Source organism: Rattus rattus, chromosome 4, assembly GCF_011064425.1.
Source record: "Rattus rattus isolate New Zealand chromosome 4, Rrattus_CSIRO_v1, whole genome shotgun sequence".
Taxonomy (NCBI): domain Eukaryota; kingdom Metazoa; phylum Chordata; class Mammalia; order Rodentia; family Muridae; genus Rattus; species Rattus rattus.
The window spans coordinates 13,755,675-13,781,094 of NC_046157.1; the positions used below are offsets into that span (position 1 = coordinate 13,755,675).

The 25,420-nt window shown below is 48.2% G+C and overlaps 1 protein-coding gene across 1 annotated transcript in view; it reads right to left on the minus strand.

Moving 5' to 3' along the window:
* Nucleotides 1-3,133: 3,133 nt before the first annotated feature.
* Mb21d2 (Mab-21 domain containing 2) overlaps nt 3,134-25,420 on the minus strand; it is a 99,261-nt gene continuing 76,974 nt past the window's right edge. The window contains exon 2 of the mRNA XM_032900051.1: nt 3,134-5,971. Coding sequence (XP_032755942.1) covers nt 4,707-5,971 — 1,265 coding nt within the window. The 3' untranslated portion in view covers nt 3,134-4,706. The remainder of the gene's footprint in view (nt 5,972-25,420) is intronic.

The following is a 25,420-nucleotide window of genomic DNA, read 5'->3' on the forward strand; positions in this document are numbered from 1 at the left end:
CTATAAACTTATCACCAAAAGCTAAACTGTAGAAGGACATGAATATATACTCAGAACCAGGCTTGAGGATTTATTGAACAAGCCAGACCAAGGAAAAGGTTCTAACTCTTTCATCTGGACCCAAGGACACTCAAAACCATGATGGTGAAGGTCCCAACTGACCTGTCAACCAAGCACCTGGTGTGTGCTTCAAGGGACAGACAGATCTCCCACCCATCCCCAGCTTCAGCTCTGCTGAGTCCCCACTGTTGACACAGCCGACATAGCCAATTCAGGCTGCCATTTGTTTACCTTCCAGTTCATTCAATCGGACCCAGCTCTGTCTTTCACCTTCACAGCTCCATGGGGAACTCCCCTCTACAGCTTGACTCAAGTCTGAGGTTCAGCTCGGCTCGGGTCCTATGGCTTAATTATAGAGCATCTGCAACAGCTGCCCACCAGAGTTAATGATCTCATCTCCCCTATCCCTAAGAAATTGCCTTACATCCCTATCAGCGTCTGGTTTCTGCCTCTCAGTGAGGCCTTTTTCGGATTCCATGAACTCCACTATGGCCCTTAAGTCTTTGCAACTATACACAAACACCACACACACACACACACACACACACACACACACACACACACACACACACACACACACGCACACACACACACACAAAACCCTCCAACCTTGGGAGTCGAGAGAGATGGCTCCATGGTTAAGAGCACTTGCTGCTGCTCTTCCCAAAGAGCAGAGGGCAGACCCCAGTAGCCCTGAGGTGACTCACTTCTACTGGTTCTCTCCAGCTCCAGCAAGACCCAATGCCTCTGATCTCCACAGACATCACTTGCATGCACAAACACATGCATATACACACAAGTTAAAAATATATCTTTTTGCAAAGCAGAATTCCTAAAAAAAAAAAAAAAGGAAATTTCCCTCAGCAGGATTGACATCTGAACCAATGAACCAACTCTGACTTGTGGCCAGCAGCCTGACCTGCACCAGAAAGTGTTACAAAGCCAATCTGGAGGAAAAGGTGGGTGTGCACAGGCGATGTGGAAGTGAGCCAGAGGTTTGCACTCGCCCCAGTGCCTCCTCCTTGGTCCCAATGTCCCCACCCAAAACACACTCATGTAGCCCCACTATTTTCTATTTAATGGTCTGCAAAATGACTTCAGAAATATTTTCACTTTTAAAGTGTTTCGACTTGAGTGGCCCCATTAACTCTGAAACCAACTTTTACCTGCGATCTGTAGATTATCCACCTCAGAAGAGAAAGGTAGAGGGCAGAGGAAAATACATACTCGATGTTAAGTGAGACCCAGGCCAATAAAGAGCTCAGAGCCTGCTGAATGGTAGCCTGTAAATGTCTTTAAAAAATCAGACACATGCAATTTTGAAATTATGCCTCCAGCCTTAAGGCACTTTATCTTTTATTTGGAGCACAAATGATGTAAAGCGATTTTCCAGACCGTGGAAGGACAAACTGGAAAGAACTCAATGGAATATGAGCTTGAGGGGAAGGTATTAAGCTACGTTCTATACATTTACCCTTACCTCAGAGCGTCTTAGATTTGTGGCCTGGACAGAATTCTGGGGATTAAACAATGGGTGTCAAAATCACCAACCCCCAGGTCTTTACACATTTCTATGTGAAATGTACATTCTGTGTTCTCCACCATGACGAGGTGTGACAAACAGGGGCAGGGGGAAGCATAATTAATGTGCTAAAACCTTATTACACCTGTAATAAAATTTTGGGTGAACATGAGGCATTTAAAGTACAGTGTGGCTAACTATTTGAGATGTTGGTTCTGGGTCTGTTCTGACAGTTGATCTGACCTCAGAGCAACAGTTTTTGAAATATAACTGCCCACCTCAACAGTACACTTGACTTTATTTTAATATATACAATATACCAAAATGGTCAGAGTAGCTACGTAGTCCAGTAAGAGGGGACGCCTCAGGGTCTGGGTTCTGGGGACACATGCTTTCCCTTCCATCTCCCACAGTGCCATCTGATGTCAGTTGCCATGACTGGGTAAAGGTTATCTCTCAGTACCAATATAAACCAAATGTGTTCCCTCCATATCCAGGATGAGTATGTGCTTCTGTCCTGGTGTTCCACAGGGCATGTCCCCAGTTGGAAGAACTGGGATTGCATAGCCCTCGTTGGTGTTTGTGACCAAGGCCAATGAAGTGTGGGTTTGTATCCACTGGCTTTTCAGGAGGTACAACTGGACCTGGGAAACAGTTGTTTAATAAGGTCACACTCTAGTGGAAGATAAGTATATGCCCATAGGAAAACAGGAGGAAAGAACACAGGCTGCTCACTCCATGGACCACTAGACTAAGGTGGTGTCTGTACTTACTGACCACGACTATATGGCCAAGAAATCATTTTCAAAGCTGGGTGTGGAGACACATGCTACTAAGATTACAGTCTACCATGTCGAGATGACTCCTCTGAGTTCCCAACCCCAAAATCTTCTATCAGAGGAATGCCGATCACATAGTCCCTGTCAAACCTACAAGTTCAACCTCCCTCCCTCCCTCCCCACCCCAAATCCTTAAGAATCAGCCCAGCAAGTACCCGGGATTCCTGGAATGCCTCTCCATGCAGATGAGGTGTTCCCAGTATTTTAAACCCTGGCCAATCATTTACACTCACTCTGGAAACTCCTTCCCACTCTCCGAGCAGGTTCATCTATAGTCTCTGTCCACCCCTAATGTGTGTATGCTCACCAGCTGTTTCACTGAAGAGCGTCTGAGAGAGCTGTTTCACGAAGTATCGTCTAAGAGGGCTGTAACACTAAAATCACCGGAGAGGTCCCCCTAGCTACTCCCAGTACTCACTTTGCCAGACCGGGATCCTGCAGACCTCGACATTCTGGACTTGGCCACATTCTTCCAGCCCGGTGTGCAGCAGCGCCAGGACACCCTGACGGAGGGAACGGAGGACACAGAACCATAGCTAGTCCCCAAAATGCATGCCACAAGATACGTACTTGATATCCCAGCACTCGGTCCAGGCAGAAAATTCTAGAGTTCCAGGCTGAAATCAAGCGACTGTACAGTGAAAACGGGAGAAAAAGAAGAAGAAGGGGTGGGGAGGGGCTTTAGGATTAAAAAGTAACCATGACAACAGCGTTCCAAGGCCAGTATGTTTCTTTTTTATTTTTGTGTATGACTTGAGATTGTTGAGTGATTTATAAGCATTACATTAATTCCCATGCAAAACTCCAAGAGCCTGACTCCAACTGGCCAAAATCCAACTGATGAGTCTGGACGTGCAAGACCGAAACAGCCACCGTGGCTTGCTTGACGCTTCCATTAGCAGGCATGGGGTCATCGGCGTCATCTAGATCAGCAGGTCCGTCCACGGCTCAAGCACCACGGTTTGCCTTGAATTCACACCAAAACAGGGGCCAGCACGCCCTGAAGCACCTAAGCCTGGCAAATGGTTTCTGTCAGATAATAGGACTCCCTTACTCCGACAGAGCAATTTAGGTATTTCCTGGTTCCTGCTCTACAGTGAAACCTGCTTTGGACAGGCACGGTTATCTTCAATCTGGGGATAATTCTGCCTGTCAGATCTCAGGAGAAGTAAAGAGACTTTATAAAAGGAAAGGGGAAGAGAAGATCTCTAGGACCCCCTCCCCCCCCACACAGAAATAAATACAAAGATACCCACTTTATCAAGTATTATCTCCCCCAGCTTCAGATGTTCGGTGAATAGGTATAAAGCTTTAAGAACTCCCCACGATAAGGCAGAAACCAGAGCTATCAAAGAGGGCAAAACGGGAACCACAATTAAAGGAGAACTAGACAAATGCAGAGACTCACCCTACTGACCGGGAGAACTAGATTACATGAGAAACAACGATGGTATTTTCCAGAGGGATGTTAATGGGTGCTCAAACACACGTCGCAGCTATGACAATGGCAAAGACTGCATTAGTGCAAATAACAATTAGAATGGTGTGCTCCTTAATAGGATTTAAATAAGGCTTCAAATAATTACAAACACTAAAACTAACATTTGGAAACCTTAATTCTGTTTGGAAAGCTATCAAACCCTCCCTCCAAACCATCCAATGTTTGCTGATTCGAGGACAATTACATTCAATGAGGTTGCTTGGAAACACAATGCACATCACACACACTCTCTCTCTCTCTCTTGAAGTTTCCGTCTCGTAGAAAAGGGGAAACTCTTCTGACTGCTGGTGCAAAGAAATAAATGCAGCCAGCACACCCAGGGCCTGCAGGTTCTTAGGACTCTCAGTGGAAACACAGGAGAAGAACAAGGTCAAAGACAGAACAAAAGCCGAAGAGAGTACGTTTGCATATGCCAGGATGAAATGTGTCCCCCCAAACCCACCACCAAATCTACACTGGGTGTGAGATAGAAAGCAAGCAAGAGGAGTCATGGGCAGTGTCGTCTATGGCTCAAGTTCTCCTTAAAAAAATGAACACCAAGGAAAATCGAAGTCCACAAATAACTAGAAAACAAACAGCAAAGTCAGGCAGAAGGTGAAATAGTAGTTAATACTGTCTCAGAGCCCACACCATCCTGCAGAACCAGGAAACTTAAGACGTGTTCTTACCAAATCCAATGTCATCTGGATGTGTAAAAACAGAATGACAGTCACAAATCACACTATGTAAGTTTTAGAACCAAGATACGGGGCGGGGGGAGGGGAGAGAAAAGTCAACAAAACACTCAGAAAAATTTATCATCGATTCTGAAATGGGGCCGCGTGACGTCATCGGGGTTAATAAAGACCGAGATGGACTTCCCTGGATTCTCAGTTACTAGCTGCTGCAGTTTTTTTGCCAGACGGTCATCGGGCTGATTGGGGTCCCCTCCGTCCGACTGCGGGGAGGGGAGGCTGGTGGTGCTGCCCCGACGCTGGAGCTTCAGCGTCAGCCGATTGGCCGCCTTCACGTGCTCGATGGCGGTGCGCAGGTGCTCTGCGGGATCGGAGCGGACGGAGGACAGCTTCCGGGCGTGGAGCATGACGGTCTCCTCCGACAGGTGCTCCAGCATGTTGCACTGGGGGATGAAATAGTTAGGGCACATCTTGTTGACCAGGCAGTGCTGCAGGTCGTCAATGAGGCCCAGCAGAAAGTGGGCTGCATAGTCATCTTGAGCCAGGTAGCTGGCGGGGAGCCGGTCACAGGCCCAGAGCATCATGCTCCTCAGGTGATAGGGGCTGATCGCCTTGGGCCTTGACAGGAGTTTGATGATGATGGCTTTGCAGGCTTGGTAGGCCTGCATGAGACTGCCCGAAATGCACTTCTTCAACTGCACCTCGCTCCTGGCGAAGGACAGTCGCCACTCGTTGTCCTTCTTGCCCTTATAGGAGCATGCCGGCACCAGGTAGAAGCCGCTGATGACCTCCTCCTCGGTGATCTTCCCATCCCAGAAGTGGTTCTCCATGAGCCAGCTCTGAGCCACCGCGGGCCAGCCTTTGAAGGACACCACGGGGACGATGTCGTACAGCATGCGGCTGCTCCCCACGCCCAGGATGATGGAGATGATGGTCCCGTTCTTCTCTACCTTTTCCACCTTCGGCATCCCCCTCTGGGGTTTCTTCTGTATCTCGGAGAGGACGATGCTGATGGAGTCGTAGAACCAGTCGGCCACTTTGGTGGGAGAGAAGAAGTAGTTGGTGGCCCCGTTGATGTGGTCGGCGATGGTGCAGCAGTCTTTCCACTTACTGATTGTCCCCTCGTCAAAGAGCCGGAGGCTCAGCCAGGAGTGGCACAAGGCTGAGTGGCGCATGTCGAGGGTCACAGGCTGGTTACGGTCATGCAGCTTAAGGGCCGGCACCAGAAGGGTGAAGTCCATGTCGTAATCAGTGCCCCGGGCATAGACGTTTAACTCATCTAGGTCCAGGTCCACCACGCCTTCTCGGACCCCTCCAGAGAGCAGCAGATACTCGTTCGCCACGGGGAGTTTTTGATCGAGCTTTTGCACCATTCCTAGGAACAAAAAGAGAAAACACCGTCACAGGGAGCACACGGCCATGTGTGTTATTAAGGAGAGCTCTGGCTTCCAAGAATAAAACACACCAGTACAAAACCAGATCTCAGGTGCTTCACAGACCCAGCTCACGATGATGATGATGATGACGGCGACGCTGTTCTTTCTTACCAGCACCAGGGTCTGCCCTTTCCCAGGTGGAAAGGCTCTGATAGAGCACTAGCGTGAAAACTGTTTTCACCACGATCCTCTCCCCAACGCTGCCCCTCGAGTAACAGACTCTCCACACACTCAGTCATTCAGTCAGAGAGCTTCTGTATGCTCCAACTCTCCTTGACCTTGTCCTGCCGAGTCTTACCCGCATCTCGTCCCCTCTGTGTCTCTACTGTCCCTGTTTTCGTGCTGAAGCCATCTGATGCCATCACGTGAGAAGTCAGGCCTAGGGTTTTTGCCAAGGCAGCCTCCTCATTTACCCAGCTTCTCCTCCCAGCGTGAACACTTCTCTGAACCCGAAGTCCTCCGTGTGACCGCAGAGGTTTTCAAAGGACACTGTGTTCCTAAGTCTAGCACATCATCTGACAACATTAACTATTTGTCTGTAAAGTACCATGAGTCCTGCTTTGGATTCTCCTAACGGCTTTCTTTTAGGCAGACTTGGGTGAAAAATAGCTCAAAATTCCCTTCTCCCTCTGCGGAATTAGAGAAGCCGTGGTCACCTTCACTTGGTGTAATAAACCATCCTGGGGTGGGTGAGGAGAGCTAAAAACTCCCTCTCTCTGCTGGTCTGGAGAAGTGGCCACTTTTACCAACCCCACAAAAAGAAACATCCATGCCTGCTACACAGTATGCCTTCTCAGTGCCCCTTCCATGCCTAGTTAGAATTAGCTTTTCAAGGGGCCATGTGATAAAGTGTTTGGTCAAATCCTAGAATTCAGGAGTTAGGCTGATTTCGAACACCGGTTCTCTCAAACAGAACTTCTCAGACGTTCTTTTGTTACGCTCTCAGAAGCTGGGAACTTAGTTGCTAAGACCATGTTCCTCCAGCAATGCCCACACTCCCTCTGGCCCACTGGTCTGCAGTTGCATAAAACTGTGGTGACAAACGGAGCCTTCCCCAGCTCGATCTACCCCGAGACATCCTCCTTGCAGACTTGTCTGGCTTCAGTTTAAGCCAGGCTGAGCTGACATTTAGCTGTCATGGCAGATGGATTACCAGGGGCTGGAAGAGAACACAGAGGGACAGGGAGTTCAAGGCTCAGGTGGCTGCAACAAGTTAGTTTCTGAATGGATTTGCTTTGCCACCAGCCACGTCTGAAGTCAGGGACAGAGCACCAGAGAATGCACCAACCCACAAGCTCACTAGTAAAGCCATCTTCCCATAATCCTCCATGCACTAGCTTCCCTAGTGCTACGATCCTTTAACACAGCTCCCATGCTATGGTGACCTCTAACCATAAAATTATTTTTGTCGCTACTTCCTAACTGTAATTTTGCTACTGTTTATGAATCATAATGTAAATATTTTTAGAGAGAGAAGTTTGCCAAGGGGGTCATGACCCACAGGTTAAGAACGGCTGTTCTAGGCTTTGAATTTGCTCTACTGCAGAATTTCTACTGTCAAAGACCTTAATATTTTAGACACTGGGCCTCAAGGTTAGGGGCCGAGCTCCAAGCCATCCATCCCTTACAACTTTGTGGGTCTTCAGAAGATCCAGCCAAAGACCAGAGGGGTGCTCATCTCTGAGTCCTAGGGAACAAACCTTGCCCTGCCAGACTATTTTAAGAGGTAAATCAGTTGAGAGACAGCGCCTGCTGAAACTAAGCCATGAACCCAAATTAACTCTGTCACTACAAACATAATAGTAGACTGTTAATATCACACGCAAGATGTAAACACCCCATCTTCAGAGACCCCACTTAATACATACTTGGTGGCTAAGTGTACGTGGAGAGATTCTTTTAAATACACAGAAATGTACACACACACACACACACACACACACACACACACACACACTCACACACACTTAACAAACAGAGCCTTCTGGTAGAGATTCTTAATGATGGGTACAGTAAGGGATGGCAGTGTAAAAGTCCTCTGTGACTCTGATGTACACTCAGGTGACAGTGTCCTTGGCTGATAAAAAAAAAATGCAAACGTTGTTGTAAAGATATCATGGTCTCCACTTTACAGAAAGAGATGTTATGCTTACTCAAGATTCCAAGAAGCATCCTTAGATGTGGGCAGGGCTCTCTTTTTCTAAGAACAGCACCATCTACAGAATTCTTAATGGCCCCAATTTGTAGGTTTTGGCATTCCCTCATTCATACTTAAATAAATAAAAAAAAAAAATCATCTCTCTGGAGCCTCTCACTATGCCTGTGCGGGTGGGTGGGGTACGGAAACGAGCACCGAAGATTCTGAGGAGAAATAACTCACAGGTTTCAGAGCTTTGGTGACACAGTAAGAGCACTGCCCTATTCTCATACACACTGCAGAGGTCAGCATGTCACATAACACTGTTCTCTCTGTGAGGATCACCTGGCCTGACCTGAATGTAAAATGGCTTAGAGAGGAAGCTAGGCTCTCCGGACAAAGCACTAGCTTTGTGCTTTTGTTGCTGGAAGCTTAATGTGACCTTGGCCCAGTAACAGATCATATCTAGCTACCTACATTTATCAAGACGTAATGGACCCAATCAGCCTTGGGAAAATGCCATTAATATGCCCAGATAAATAGACAGCACAATGCTGGAAACACAGGGCAGCACGAGCCGGGCACCTGGCTGTCCAGTAAGCTCCTAGTCACCATCAACGTCTACATTATGGTAACATTTTATAAGCCAGTGAGTCGGTTTTAGTTTTGCACAACAGTTTAGACAACTGTGTGTAGTTTTTACTTAACACTTTGAAAATCTGATTAAAAATCAAGGCATGGCAAGGGTCGTGACTATTCAGTCTGGGTATACAGGAGTGGGAAAGGCTGAAAGATGTCCCCTCAAAGAACTTGCTTGGTCTTTGTCCATTTTGACCCTGATCAATATACATGAGTTCTGGGACCAGAACAAGAGGCCTTGGGAGGGTGTCCTGGGTTTGCCATTTACAATTTAGATGAGCCCGAGAACGTGTTTAACCTTCCTGAGCTTCCGGTTCCTCATTTAAGCAAATAAATAAACCATCGTCATCCCAGAGTGGCCACCAAGTGTCTAAGCACATGACAAAGGCCATTCATTCTGCTCATCTCCTCTTCCCTTTCCTCTAAACTAGACTCACTGCAGAGTGGTTTGGAGATCTAATTAAAGCGATCCACTAAGGGCCTCTAGCACATTCAAGGCCCACGAAACATTCCATGGGGTGACATGAATAGAGGGCCCTCTCCTTTGGAGGTAACAAGACCTCTGCTGGCCCAGGGACACGTCCTGGGGTGGCAGCATGTTGTGCGGAGCACAGTTTGGCAAGCAGGGGTAAGCTGGATTCTGCCATTCCCCGTGCTCTGAGGAGTGAACAGCTCCTGCGGCTCCTTAGAGGCCTTGCCCTGGACTAACGAGAGCCCTTTCACCACCTACCATAGTTGCTTGATGGTTCTGAGGTGTCCTCTCCCTCCTAAATCGGGTGATAGCAAGCCCGCCCGTGGCAAGCAGAGGCTCAGCCAATGAAAGCTATACCATCTCAGGCATAGCCTGTGGGCTCCTTGTAGCCATTGTTTCCGTCTCCCCCATCTAGAACAGACTTGGGGATTGGAAGGTAACTGCTTTGTACAATGTATCGTGCATTTCAATCATTCTTAAAACCCCATTAAGTACATGGGGATCACAGAAGGGCTGGCAGCATACGGTATAAAATGGTTGTCAAAAAGTCAAGTAGGAAAACAAGAAACAAAAAGCCTTGGGATTTCATCATTTTCCTTTCGAACAAGTTCTAAAAGTCAATGGCCCTGTCAAAGTCTACCAAGCCGTTGTGGACAACATGAGGGTTGAGTCAGAGACACCGCCAAGGAACACACTTAAGCTCTCTATGCCTTGCTTCCCTTGAACAAAAACTGCAGAGTAACGACTGCAAGTGTGTAAGGTAGCCATGGTAGCAGTTGGTTGCTGAACTGCCAGTCTCTACCCTAGGAGTCCAGACTTGTGAGAAGGACACAGGGTAGCAACGCAGTTCCCACTTAGGAACACTGTGCTCAGGTTCTGAGGATGCTCGCAAAGCCTGGTTTCCATAACTCACAAGCTTGTGGCCTCACACAGTCATGCCCAAGAAAGGGGTGGGGTGGGTGGGGGGTGTTAAAACAGGAAGATGGGTGGGAAGCCACACATAAAACAGCCAAAACTCTTTTCATGGAGACCATCAAACTTAAGGGTGGGGGAGACAGGGGGCAGAGGGGAGGCTAGTTTCTATTTGTTTTCTCATTTGGGGTGTAAACGCAAATTAGTTAAGTCACTCTGAACAGGAACGTAGCCTTTATTAAGGAAGGAAAAGGACTCAAAACCTGGTTAATTTATTCGCGCACAGGATATAAGTGTTTACACCCACAGACACTGGTGATCCCCAGGTGAAGAGAGATGGTCTCCCACGCGCAAGGCATAGCGTTGTGAGAGGGAGTGAGAGTCAGCTGTATCAGTCAGGGAAGGAGGACCGTGCTGAGTAACAAACCTGACATTTCAGTGATTCGAACAAAGTGTTACAGCCCGCCAAAGGGAGGTAAACTGAGGGTTCTCCTTCCCTTAACCCAGGACAAGAGCAAAGGAAGCGACCCCACCCGGAATTTTCACAGTCCTTCTGCTGTAGTAAAAGGAAGCTCTTGAATTTTGGCACAGAAGTGAGAGATCTGGCTAGAAATGAAACATCATTTCATTCTCAATTCAGGGTCCCCAACTAGTACAGTGTTCCCGCTAACCACGGAAAGGAAAGTACATCCTTCCAGCACGTTGGGATGGAAGGGATCCAGGAATATTTGACCAGCAGCACAAACAAATAAATCACGTACAATGAACATACGATTATACATTGAAATTTAAAAAATGAAGAGAAATAATTAAGGGTCCTAGCCAAAACATAGGAGGAAGAGAAGGAAGATGCTTGCCCTGGGGAATGGACAAGTCAAGAAGGCCACAGGATCCTTTCGTATTGGACTAATAAAGGAGCAATGTGTTCTACCTGCCACTGGTGTAGGTAGCATGTACAGGGATAAAAAAGCAAGCCCACTATTGTGGGATGCATCCCCAGCAGGCACAGGGTTGTAACCGTGCTGACTGAAAGCAGTGGGCTCTTCAAGGGATGACCAGTCATAACAATCAGCAGAGATAAGTACTACAATTGAAAGCATGTGGCAGGACGTGGGTAAATGTCTCCCAAGGGAGTTGGCCAACACGAGAGCCTGCTACTAAACACAGACGCCAACGCTGACTCCAACATCCTTCTGATGGCCCAGTGCAGTTCTGATGACAGGGGCGGTGAAATACCCAGGGACCACTGGGGTCAAGGGCTTGGGTACTTTGTGCTGCTCCCGTGGGAGCACTGGAGTGTCATTTCTATTTTGCCCTCCAGGCTACCTCTTCAACGTTGAAGACAGCACACACTGCACCACAGCGGTTGGGGTAGGGGTGTTGAATGTAGAGCTCACGCTTCTGAAAGTCTGCGGGCTGGGAAAGATGCTGCACTGACAGGACCGCTGGGTACTAAGGTGGAGGTTGAATTCCTCACCTCTATCAACTCGTCGGCCTGCCTGACCCTTCCAAGAAGGTGGTCGTTCCCCCCTTTACAGCTGGGGAAATCAAGTGGACACCAGAGGAGGAAACTGTGCCTGGCTTTTAGAGGGGAGTTTAAGAGGGATTTAAATTCAGGTTGACTCCCCAATCTCCTAGCCCACGCTACTTTTGCTATTACCCTCATAGGGGATCCAAACACTCGCAGATGTTCAAGCCTTTAAAAGGTGACCACAGTACACGACAGTAAGATTACTTTTCTACCCCAAAATGAAAAGAGATGGGGGATTACTTTCAATCAGCTTATAAGTTAAAACAAAACAAAACAACAACAACAACAAAAAAAAACTGGTTAGTTACGTATGCCTAGAAAATCAACAATATGAGGTAAATGAGTCAGGGGTCATAGGAAAGATCCCCCACCCCAACCTCGAAGCTTCCACCACATGGTTAAAGAGCTGGGCTAGGTGTCAGATTACCCAAAGCACTAACCACACAGAAGCCCTGCCCCAGCTCTGGAAGGTAGCCTCCTTCCTCTGTGGACAGTGTCTAACACAGTCATACCTGAGTACACAACGCCAGTCAGGTACTCTGAGGAGAAAAAAAACCAGGAGGCTCCTCTAGGTGCTGTGAAGGAAAGGAAGCCACACAGACACTAGGAGGAGACTGGAAGGACAAGAACAAGGAAGCCTGAACAGGACATCCCATGCTGCCTAGGCAAAGAGGTCACGTTCATCTAAAAGGCAGCCGCGCTGGCGAAGCAGTGCCAGGTTTGCCACTGTGCCTATGGGTGGCTCCACCATTACCCCGTCACAGAGGCTGGGTCAGTAGACCGAGTTCCGGGCTATGTGAGTCTGGGGTTGGGGGAGAGGGTCCTCTAAAGAAATTTAAAACTACCATTGGCTAGTCAAAGACTTAGTCTTAACGTCAATTTACTGTGGATGTTTTTCGAATATATGCAATGGTGAAGAATGTTTCGAGAATCATATTCGTCAATTATCACTTGCTATCTCGTCTTATGCTACAATACGTTAAAGCACAGCCCAAGGGTAACATACTATCACAGACACTTCAAGACACCTAGTGAATAATGACCCTACAATGCCACAGCCAGCCTTTTACTATAGACTTGATTTTACTTTTTCTCCAATATGTATGTGTGAAGACAAGACACAGTATTGCATGTGTGTGAGCTTGGGAGAGGGGTGCTCTTGATGGCCTACTGTGTCCTAGCCTGGCCCCCAGTCGATCTACAGCTATGACAGGCAATTCCTGCAGCAGGACAGTTTCCTACATCCAGTGCCACCCACTGCTCCAACCACGACCTGATAGTTCAGGAGCACATGCAGAAAGGGCGCTCTGGGCATAGTCCTTAGCCATGTGAGAGAGGAAGCAGAATCTGGGCAAAGGCCCCAGCTGTGACAACCACGATGGGTTCCCATAGCATCCCGGAGAGTCTGCCCCGCTCCGCTTACACAGACCTCTGCTCGCTTTGCTTCCTTCTCTGATGATGGGCTCGGCTGCTCTCTGCCATGTTCTTAGCGATGAACGGACCCAGCTCAGAGGCCCAACTGACCATGACAAGAGCCCTACAGGCCAGCAATAATGGCCTACTTGTTATATCCAGTTATATGTATAATTACATGTATAATGTGTCCCTGTTCTATGCCTTATAAAACAAGATCTATGCAAAACTGCCCCCAAGGGTCACTGGGCTCTCAGATCAGCAAGTGTGCGTACAGTCTTCGTCTTGTCTGGTTTTTCACTGCCTTGCTGGTTACCTAATTCTGCTGGTCCACCTCTTCTCAATCTCTTTTCAGAGCCATGATGAACCCGTGTCCTCCTTAGGTATGGGTCTTGTGTCTGCCTTTGGTATACAGGTCATTCTTAAGTATGGACTGAACAGGGGATGATGAGGCCTTTAGAGAGAGAGAGAGAGAGAGAGAGAGAGAGAGAGAGAGAGTGTGTGTGTGTGTGTGTGTGTAATTAAGGAGGTAGCTTCTGCTTTGGCTTGGACCATCCCTCCCCTCTGAAGTGTATGGAACCAATTCCAAATGCACATTCCATCTCCCTGTCCACTAGTTATTACTTGTGCAACTACGTGTTGGCTCCCCTCTGTCTGAGAACTTGTGTATCATCAAACAATGGAAGTTGAGTAGACAAAAACCAAATAAGCAAACAGACCACGTTTCCTGGGACAGCTGTCTTCGCAGAGGATGAAATTGGTGGGTAAGGCACTTAGAATGAAGGTGACAAGCTGATCCTGTCATGCTGTCCTTTTGATACTCCCTAAGAAACTATGTCTAGTCCATGTGCCCAAGCAAAGGCTCCAGACAGACAAAGGAGCCTGGGACCGGGGTGGCTGTGAAACAGTCTAGAGCTGGGGGCAGCACCTCTTGTTCTGTGATAAAAATTCTACTCTGGGACAGTTCAAAGTACCCTTTGCAACCCTCAGGCCTAGCAAGGAGTGTGATGGTTACCACAGGAGCTGAGGTCAGATTCCCAGTCGCTGCCAATAGATGGCACCTGTGCTCCATCATTCACTAACTGTGCAAGGCTCCAAAGTCATCAAACCCTAAAAGCTGTGGACAATAGGATGCTTGGTAGAGGGAGAGGCCTCCGGGAGACACATTAAAACCATCACCCTCGACCAGCCTACTGGTCTACCTCAGATCATCTAGATGCCTCCTGATTCGTAACTCTGCCTTTGCAACCCAGAGACTAGAAAAGCCTAGTGTGGAGCTACAGTTCATCCACACTGAGCAGGGGCTAACATAACGTTCCATAGTTAAATTCAGTCTGCTGCACGCAAACCCACATTTTTAAGTTAAGTGGGGAGAGAGGATGGTCAGACGAAGCTCCCAAGGAAAGTAGTCACCGGAAAAGGTGCCAGCATTCTTACCGATGATAAAGAATAGAATTACTTTCAAGTCATAATCAGTTACCTGAAAATAAATCTTAATATCAGGAACAAAACATAGTCTATTGTTGAGCTTGAAGATGTTCGTATCAAAGAAAACTAGACTACAGAATACAATCAACAAAGCCCTCTGTGGAGGTGCCCTTGTGCAGGATAGAGGTGAGGTGGGTAGCCTGAAGAAAGCATCCTGCAGTGTCTCAAATCCACATCTACCCCACGACAGCAAAGGCCACCCTGAAAGTCACTGGAAGGTCACCCTCCTGCTATTTTCATGGGAAAGTGTCATTTGAAGCTAGCTCCTCTGGCCTGTGCTCCCCAGTGGGTGAAGAGCTGCAGCCACTGTTCCAGCCGGACACTAACAATCAGAGAGGAGCCCATACCTGCAGCCCTTTCAACACTCTTGTCATATGAGTCAGCTACTCACCGTAGATCCTGGACTCTGGGGAATGAAGCTTCAACTCTGAGTGTGTTCACCACACAAAGAATGGGTGAGTAAGATTACTGGAGCCAAATCTGACTGCCAGTTTTATTAATTCAACTGCCACGGTACAGATTAGAACGTCAAAGCCCAAAGCCAGAAGCTTTGGGAACGAATCCCAGAGTCTCTGATTTTCAACACAGTGCTCTTTCTGTGTGTGTGTGTGTGTGTGTGTGTGTGTGTGTGTGTGTGTGTGTGTGTGTGTGTGTGTGTGTGTGTGTGTTTGTATCTCTGTTTCTCACCTCAAAGGGCTGAACCAACCTTCCTGGAGATGTGTGTTTCAAACTGTCAACATTGAGATTTCTCCCCCAATTTAACTGCTTCATGACCGGGTTTACTACTGGGAAATTCTAAAGTCTGAAGAGCAGAATAGCTATGGTTTGAATTACTGAAGGCACAACTTTGGTGAGACTCTTGGATGCACAAGTGTGGTTAAATTCCAGGTAAAACAGAACATCTTTTATTCTTCCCAACTTGGAACACATTCTTATCTCTTACTTCCCAGGCAGGCATCCATTTTACTTTAAAAAGAAAGAAAACCATGTGTTTTGCTAAGATTTCTCTGACGGTCATTTGCTCAGGCCTGCATCTCCTTCACCCACCGGAGAGGGGCTGGACAGTGTGCTTACGCTGAAAGTCCTCGAGGAGAGAACTGACCAAACACCCTACCCTGTAGGTGGGTCAAGGAGTATCAAGTGGCACAGCAATAGCCTTCGGTGACAGCCTTGAAACCAAAGATGCTATGGTCCAGATCCACACAGGTATACAATTTCCGAGGGTATCGGCAGTCAACACAGGCATGAACATTCCCACTGCACACCTTTCAAGCGCCGGTGTAGATCAGATTTCACAGTTAAATAGGGAAATGATGACAGGGTTGGGAAAAGGCATTGATGGACCCTAGTGTGTCTGACTGTGATGCAGAAGTCCAATACTCAAGAGAATGACTAGAGGACGCAGACCCAAAGTTTGCTATAAAAGGAACAGCTTCCAACTTTGGGATGAAAAATTCAGCCTTGAAACTTTCAGTCTTATGAAGAAAGCTGGCTAGGGAGAAACTTCCAGCAAACCCCAGAACGGTTCTGGGTCTGAGCGCATATTTTCCTTACTCTCCACTAGAGAGCGCACCTCCCCAACTTTTTCTACCGCAAGAGTAGCCTAAAAAAGCCTGAAGGTTTGACATAATTTCTGTATAATTCATATCTGATCTACTGATATGCTCTGAAGATGGGTCAGGACACTGTGCTTCACGCTGGAGAATCCCTGATACCGGCATACAGTTTGCAGTAACCCCACTTAATGGGATGTCACAGGTCACTGATAAAATTCCACGGTATCCCGAGGAAAAGAAACCGAGGGAAGGAAGATGCCCAAACAGATAACGGAGATAGTGTGATCCGAACGTTGTGAATTCAGGATACAGACGAGCCTCACAATGTACAGGCTCTGCAACATCTGGAAATCTGACTGCAGGTGTGGGGGCCGCGGTGCGTGCAGGCGCACAGGTACGCGTGCGTGGAGGTCAGAGGTTGGCGGGTTAGCGAATCAGGTGTACTGTTCAGTCACTCTCCACTGTAAGTATGTTGAGACGGGGTCTCCTGCTGCCCTTGGACTTAACTGATCAGCTGACTCGTGGGCTCCTGGAACCTGCTGTCTCCAGCTTTCATGCTGGAGTTACAGATGTGTGACCACACCCGGCTTTCTTTCTACGTGGGTGCAAGGGACCTGGACGTGGGCGTAGCATGCAAGGCACATTACAGGCTGAGCCTTCTCCCTGAGCCCTACGGGGTTTCTGAAACTTCAGTTTTGTCGTTTCTTTAAAAAAAAAAAAAAACAAAAAACAAAAAAACGGGGGCGGGGGAGGGGATAGTATGGCACATGGCTCCTGTAAGAATTCACTAGAGCTAGGACCATTTCCGGAACTTGGAAAGTATAGTCCTCCTCTGTACAATAGAATTCTGTTCACAAGGCTCTGGGTCAGTGAACAACACTGACTTTTAGCACTGGTTGAACATGCGGTGTTTTGTTTTGTCTTTTAATATATTCATTTTCTTTCTGTTCAATCCATTCCCTTCCCTTAGGGGGTGCATGAGCCTGCCTGGCTTGGGCCAAGTGGTGGTGCAGGCGAACTTGTTACGATGATCTATCTGACTTACTGGGCCTGCCCCTATACTATCTGCTTTGGCCGGCCTGAATAATTTGCATTTCCAGTAATTTCCCAGGTGGCAGAGGCTGCCAGGCGAGGACCACACACTCGGAAAGGAGCAGAGCCACAGAGGTTAGCATCAATGGTGTGACAGGCGGGATCCATTCACCATGACAAGGGCGTGCTTGGCCACCCGTTTCCTCCTCCACTCTTCTGTACAAAGGGACAGTATCTAGAGATGAGGTCGAATGAGGGTGGAAGAAGGAAGGGGATAAACTAAGGCTCAAAAATAATCAGACAATTCCCTGTAAGAACACTCAGAACAATGGCTCGCACAGTACTTCTCAGCCCTGGGGAGAGGGGGGCATGAGGTCATCCTCTTATTTGAGTAGGAAGTCAACCCTATCTCAGAAGAGGAAAAGAAGGAGGAATGCAAAGACGGGGGAAGGAATGAGGGGACAGATGGAGAGGAGAAATACCCATTACTTCAATAGACTGTCTAAAGACCAGAGCGTTCTTAGCTGTATTCTGCCCACTAACTTATTTAGCTAAAACACCGTACCTAATAAAGTCATGCCCTGGCCCTCACACTAGCACTTGAGCAGACAACAGAGCCATCTTCCCACCCGGGGACAAGAACAAGGCACTTCCATTCTGCTTCAAGAGAGTGCCCAGCAGTGGCCTGAGGGCCACCAGCCTTCTTGCCCACAAGTTAGCACAGACCAGTCACAGGCATCAGGTGAGCCCAGCTTCTGCCTCCTTCCCAAGCTTCTGAAGTACTTAAATCCGGCCAGCTTCGAAGCAGTGAAGGTTGCCGCTGAAAACAGCACATCTGTCATCGTTAGGCAGGTACGGCAGAGTCGGGCACCATCAATTCAGTTGTCAAATGTTTGACATCCTGTCTCTAAACTGCCTGGTGCGGAGTCTTCCCTACAGAGTCTGTTGTTGTGGGTCCCTGTCACAACCAGCTAACACATCACACCATCACACCACGGATAATGGCAGTGCCTCCTGATTGACCTCTCGTCCCGTCACCACTAAAGGGGCTTCTTAAGGACAGGAGCAGTCACCTTGGCAGCCTGCACAAAGTCCTCTGGCCTTGCCCCCAGCCTTGCACAGCCAAGACCGTCCACATTCAGGCCAATCTTCTTTCAATCCTGGTCTTAGATCGCACCTTACGTTCCACTCCTCGTGAACGTCTCTCCCAGAAAGGATTCCCCCAAATCCACCGCCCAATCAAACCTGGTTTGTAGTTTGTGTTTGGCCCGTGTCCTTAACTACAGAAAGGATGCTGTCCTACCAGTTTTAAAGCCTTTGCCTCCTGACGGTCCACCGCTGTACACAGTCACTTCCTCCCCCTCTCTGCACAAGACTCTGCAGGGTGCTAATTTACAAGAGTCACAGTGTGACTTACACAAAACCATGAATTTCAGCAGCATAGGGACCTAGGGACCTCTGTTCCGGGTCCCCTTATGTTTTTAAGTGTCGGGGTCACTGTGTTCATACATGAACTGACATGTATAAGGCTGGGGAGTTATAGTGACACACATCAAAGACTGTTCTTTCAAAGATAACAATCTTTTATAAACTAAGAAGCAACAGTAAGCAAAATGCACTCATTCACAACAGAACACAACACCCCAGAGAGTGACACCTACGATCTCCCTGACCAGACTGCAGGTGAGGCTCAAGGAACTGAGTCTCCATTGCATCCTGTGGTTTTCCTGAATTCTGTCCTTGTCACCAAATTCCAACATCAACCTCTTAATCTCTTTCCTACAACCATTAGGGCATAGAAAATGTGTATGTGTGCATGTGTGTATGTGTCTATCTGTGTGTGTCTGTGTGTGCATGTGTCTGTCTGTCTGTCTCTGTGTGTCTGTAGTGTGTGTGTCTGTGTACTAAAGACAGGATCATAGTATACAATTGTGGCTGGTCTGGGAACTCACTGCATAGACCAGGTTGGCCTTGAAGTTACAGAGATCCAACTGTGTCTGCCTCCTGAAGCTTCAACCAGTTTTCAAGGTAAAGACCCATGTTGGAGTGACATTTATTTCTTAGTCTGACTAATTGCTTTTGCTGGTTCTCTGGTTCTAAGTTTTAACCGTTTTGGGATGATGCCCATAACCCCATCTTTCTAACAGTTGCACTGGCTTAGGAGTACAGGTTTGCAGATGGAGGACTGCCAGAGGGCTGGGTGTGGGCATCATGACAATGCCTGGACTACGCTCTACATAGGCAGGCCGCCTCTCCTCACTCAGTGATTATGGGGCTCCTCAGTGAAATGGCCTTGCCTGTGGGTTGTGTAGAGTAGCTGGTGGTAGGGACCAAGCCTCTCTACTAAACGCTTAAGTTTCCAAAGAGTAGGATCTGGAGCTGGACAGACTAACCTAAGTTGGAGGGCCACAGAGTGGCTGGGGAGCTCAGTGTTTGAAGAGTGCCTGAGCATCCCTCCCACCGCCAGCCCCACCCCAGGCTCCTGAAGAAGGCATGGGAGAAGAGACAAAGGGAGAAAGGGGGAAAATGGGGTGTGGAGGAGCTCCTGAGTATTTCCTATGGCTCAGGCAGATTATAGGCCACCTGACATAGTGGATACCAAAGTCTCACATTTGACTCTGACTTTAAGAAACTCAGGCTTGGGGCTAGGGAGAGAGCAGTGGTTAGAGCACTGACTGCTCTTCCAGAGGTCCTGAGTTCGATTCCCAGCAACCACATGGTGGCTCACAACCATCTGTAAAGAGATCTGATGCCCTCTTCTGGTGTGTCTGAAGACAGCCATAGTGTACTCACATATATAAAATAAGTAAATCTTTAAATACATTGGCAGAAGGGATTTAAAAAAAAACAAAACAAAACAGGAAAAGGCTTAGCAGTTATGGAGTTCACCTACAGAGCTCTGAATCCATGGCAGTATGATTTCCAAACAGCGCCCAGAAACACGGTCTCTGGAGCCCGATGAGTGGGGGTGGATGCTGAAGGAAGTGAACGAGAGATTCGGAGCGCCTTACCCACTCCTGACCACTTTCTATCAGAGGTGTCCTCCGAGGTTTGCATTTGAAGTCAGCCGGTTTTTCTTTCTTTCTTTCTTTTCTTGGAGGGTGGGGATAGAAGGGAGGGTGTTTTGTTTTCAGAGAAATCACGTTTGCAAATCACTGCACCATACCAAGCTGCCTATTTCCCAATTCTGCCCGGGGCTGGCCTTCAGCAGAAAACTAAATCAGTGCTTACAGAAAGATCTACCCTACCATATACACAACTCCAGCGAGGCCTCAACTCCCTACCTCCCTGTAATCATTTGCAAGCTTTCTAAAAGGGCTTCCCCCTTCGCTAAACTACTCCTGCCCTCACCCAGACATTCCAAGGCAGGTAAGGAGTTTGGGCAGGGCCTGACATCCACCCCTGGGAGCACAGCAGTGGGAATGCAGGCCCTTTTCAGCCAGTGATCTACAGATAAGTCCTGGGTCCAAGGCAGGACACCTGGGGCCTATCCCTCGCCTGCAGGACTGCTGTCACCTCCCCTACACCGGCCTCTGCTTCTTTAATTACAAAGTAACTGATTGCTAAGTGGTCTGTCATGCTCTCTGACTTTCAACAGTCTACAAATAAAAATATGTGTTTGTGTTACGAGAAATGGGGGGAGATGCTGTGGGAAAAAAAAAAATAACCCTGGGTGGAGGTGGGGTGGGGTGGAGAGATGGTCTAGGGAATACTGCTCTCCCAAAGGGAGCCAAGCTCAGTTCCCAGCATCCACACTGGCAGTTCACAGCCACCTATAAGCTCAACCCCAGAGGATCCGAGTCTCACAGACACCCGCGCACAGGTGCGTATCTACACAGAGACATATAAACTCACTGGAAACCAAATCTTAAAAAAAAAATACTTCGGCAGGCTGGTTGGCACAGGTCAGGAGGCTGGGCAAAGAGGATTGCTAGTTCAAGGCCTGCCTGGGCATTTTATCGGGAGTCAGTCTCAAAGCAAAAGTGAAAGAAAGTAAGGGACAAGGCTCACTTCTAGAGAACTTGCACGCTCCGTGCAAAGTCCACACCTCCACACCTAAGGCCAAAACACGAAACACCGAGCAAGGATAGTGTGTGTAAAGGAGGCCAGCAAGTTACTGATGAAGGTAGAGGTCCAAATGCCAAGTGTTGCCGGCTCTCTTTTTGTGGCGGAAAGAAGGCCTGTGGCCGAGACGCCACGGAAAAGGTTGGAAAATGAGTGAGGAAAGACGTGAGCAAGGAGGAAGTGTGGGCAGCACAGATGGGGCTGGGGCTCCCAAGAAGCCATTCCAGGTATTCAGGCCTGAGCCACAGAGACCATTCAGAGAGACGTCGGCTAACGACCAGATAGATGATATTAATGACCAGATAGATGATATTAATGACCAGATAGATGACATTAATGACCAGATAGATGACATTAAACAGCTGGCTCTTTGTGTCTGGGATAGAGCAGGTGACGCTGAGTAGTTATGATTTAACTGACAGAGTCTCAATGGCTTAAAAAGCCACGCCCCCATGATAAATATGCACGACAGCTTTGTGAATATTGCAACCTATCGAGAGTGCCAGTGTATTAAAATAAATACATCAATTAATTGTTGTTATGGTGGTGGGGCTTGAACCTCGTGTTCCACACGTGCTGGGCATACCCCCAGCTGTAAGTGGACAATGACCTTTCGGTAATTTAAAAGTCCATTACACAGGAACAATGGTTACAAAAGCAAACAAATGAACAAAACAAACATAAGATTCCTGACAAAGTTCAGGTGGGAGCCACGTTCAGGTCCCAGCCGCACACTCATTTCTTTCCTAAGACCAAGCTCCGTTGAATCCTCAATTAAACAATAACGCAACTGTCAACAAGGTGTTTGTAGAAATCACAGACTCGGACGCCGACTCTTCAGACAGGTTGTTTCCCTAAAACTCACAAGTGCCCATGAACACACTGGAAGTCAGAAAGCAGAGCCATCTGAGTGCCGCTGCATAACCTACGTCGGAGGAACAGAGCTGGCCCGACGGCCCCATGACTCCTGACAACGTGAACGGTGAGTTCAGCCCTCTCTGTAAGACGTTCAAAATCCAGAGACGATGCTCTCGATGGGCACAGGATTTATAGCCATCTCAGGGCAGTGAAGGTTATGTTACCTTCCCCTTCCGGTATTGACTGTCGCCTCAGCTAGACGATGCATGGTTGCTGATAAAAGTTTCCCAAGAGCATCCCTCCAGCATCCGGCCCCAGGCTGCCCCTGCAAAGCAGACCCTTCTCTAAGCAGCTCCCTTGGCTTTATCTGTACATACGAAGAGGAGGGGCTCGTGTCCCAACCCCACCGCCTGCTGTCCACCCCATAATCCACTTGACAACGAATAAATCTCAAGCATGCACCGCCCAAACAACAACGCACATTTATCTCTCTGGCTGCTGCGGCCTCCAGAGGTTACCCTCACTGTCCATCCACCCCTGAACTCTTGCTGACCGCATACTGCCACCGTCTTCTTGGTATCCCAGCCAATGTGAAGAAATGGGGCACAGAAGACTAAATGATTACCCACGCTATATACCCTGGGGATTTTCTGTTAGAACGCAAATGTCCAACTCCAAAGCATACACTGGCTCACAAGTACCTCACACGGGCCCGGTGGTGTGAACCTCCTTCCCTGCCTTCCCATTCCTCGCTGCCACTCGTAACCCCATGGATGCCCTAGGAGATGAGAGAGCTGCCCAAGCCAGGGGTCCCAAAATGAAAGAAGCAGGAACCGGCTGGTAAGCAAGGAGAGGTAAGCCTACAGAAAGAAATTATCTCAAGCTTAATTTCCTGGTTTTGTCCCCCTTGCCTTAAATTCTACCAAGTTCACAATTAAGTTTCTTTTTCTTTTCTTTTCTTTTTTTTTTTTTCCGGAGCTGGGGACCGAACCCAGGGCCTTGTGCTTGCTAGGCAAGCGCTCTACCACTGAGCTAAATCCCCAACCCCCAAGTTCACAATTAAGAAAGTGGAAATCATCTCTTGGAATTGAAAAACACCGATCAGCATTTAATCCCCAAATTCTGTCAACTGGAGTGTCACACGCTCACTCACTCACTCGCAGCAGAGAGCACCTGTCCTTGTGTGGAATGAGAACTGAATGCCCAGAGAGTAACTGGTATCCAGGCGGGACATCAGCTAAGAGACCGATCGGAGAGGCGGACAGGAAGTGCTGAGCACCACTGAGATGCCTGGGTGGTTTGTTTCTCTCCCCTTTCTCTCCCTCCCGCACATGTAGCTTCTAATCCCCCATACCAGGGTAATATGGTATTAGTAGTCGCTTGCCGAGCAGTGGCAGCTGTGAGACTAGGCACCGTAGGCAATGATTTTCCGTGGGAAGATGATCTCCTTGTAAATTTACATCCACCGTGCTTCTAAATGTAAAGCTAGCACGAAACAAATTACATGTCCTGAAACAGAACTGGCCCAGGGGACGGCTGGAGGCAACTATGTCCAAACTGCCTGCTCTTAATGGACGCAGGTTCCAAATGTAGTTGAAGAGGAGAGCTCAGGACACCTAGAGTCATTTACTTTTTGTTTCGAAAGCTATTTGGGGGATCGGGAGGGGAATGGGGCATTCAGAATCAGGTATGGGGAAGGGCAGAAGCAACGGCTAGAAGGCCATGAAAATTAATGGAAATCTGCAACTGACAGAAGTGGGGGGTCAACTCCATGGTAAGACAAGGTACCAAAGAATCAATGAGGGTGTCCTTAGCTGTGACTCACTACACTGGGGAACCTGAAGAGGCCACCTCCTATATCCAGACAGGAAACCTGGTAGAGGGATAGAGACACCAACCCGCCCACAAAACTTTCAAGCCAAAATTAACCCTATCTGTAAGAAATGCAGGCACAGGGTAGAGAACAGGGACTAAGGGAATGGCCGACCAGTAACGACCCATCCCATGGGCAAGCACCAATCCCTGACACTATTAATGATAATACGTTATGCTTGCAGACAGGACCATGTTGACCTCTGAGAGGCTCCCATGCAGCAGCTGTCCCAAACAGATGCAGACACCACAGCCAGACAGTGGATGGAGCTTAGGGATTCTTACAAAAGAATAGGAGAAAGAATTGTAGGTCCTGAAGGGGATAAAACTCCACAGGAAGACCAACAGATCAACTCACCTGGACCCCTGGGGCTCTCAGGGTCTGAACCACCAACCAAAGAACATAAGTGGACTGGACCTAGGCCTCTCCACTCATATGTAGCAGATAGACAGCTTGGCCTTCATGTGGGTCCTGAACAACTGGAGTAGAGGCTATCCCAAAAGCTGTTGCCTGTACATGGGACATGTTGTTCTAGTTGGGCTGCCTTGTCTGGCCTCGGTGGGAAGGAAAGCACCTAGCCTTGCAGAAACTTGAAGTGCCAGGGTGGGGGAATATCCAGGGGCACGATACAGGTTCAGAGAAGGGGAGGGGGTATGGGGTGAAGGAATGTGGGAGGAGGTGGGTGTCCCACCCAGTACTGAGTGGGACATTAAGTGATAAAGAGGGAAAAAAAGTTAAATTTTAAAAAATTATTTTGGTTAGACAGTGGTGGCACATGCTTTTAATCCCAGCAAAGTTCCCATTGGCAGAAGCAGGCTGATCTATGAGTTCAAGGCCAGCCTGGTCTACAGAGTGAATTCCAGGACAGCCAGGGCCACAACAGAGAAACAATGCTTACAAAAACAAACAAACAAAAGCAAAAAAGAAAAATTGTTTCTTTTATGTGTGTATGTGTGGACCCCAGTGTGTGTGTATGCCATGTGTGTGTAAGAGCCGATGGAGGCCAGAAAACACCGGCTGTGAGCCAGCTTTCAGATGATGGAAGGGAATGTGTATCTTCTCCCAGAGAGCGGGTGAGTCGCTCACAATGGTCTACTTTCAACCAGCGGTTTTCCCACAGCAACTAACATTCAACAGCAAAGGCGAACTCATTCATAAGGACTGGGATCAAGAGTGGGCTATCCCTGCAAAGTCAGTGCTTCTCCTGCAGCTATGGGGAGCCCCATATGGCTTACGGCTTTTGCTTTTCTGAGGGCAAATTCTGCAGGGAGGAGATCAATGCTAACATTCGCCCTCAGAGCATCTTGTCTGATGGCTCTGCTCTAGAGATGAGAACACTGAAGACCATGGAGCAGACTGAAGGTCACCCAGCTCACGCGTGTTGGAAGGATGCGATCTGTCTTTTTGATTTT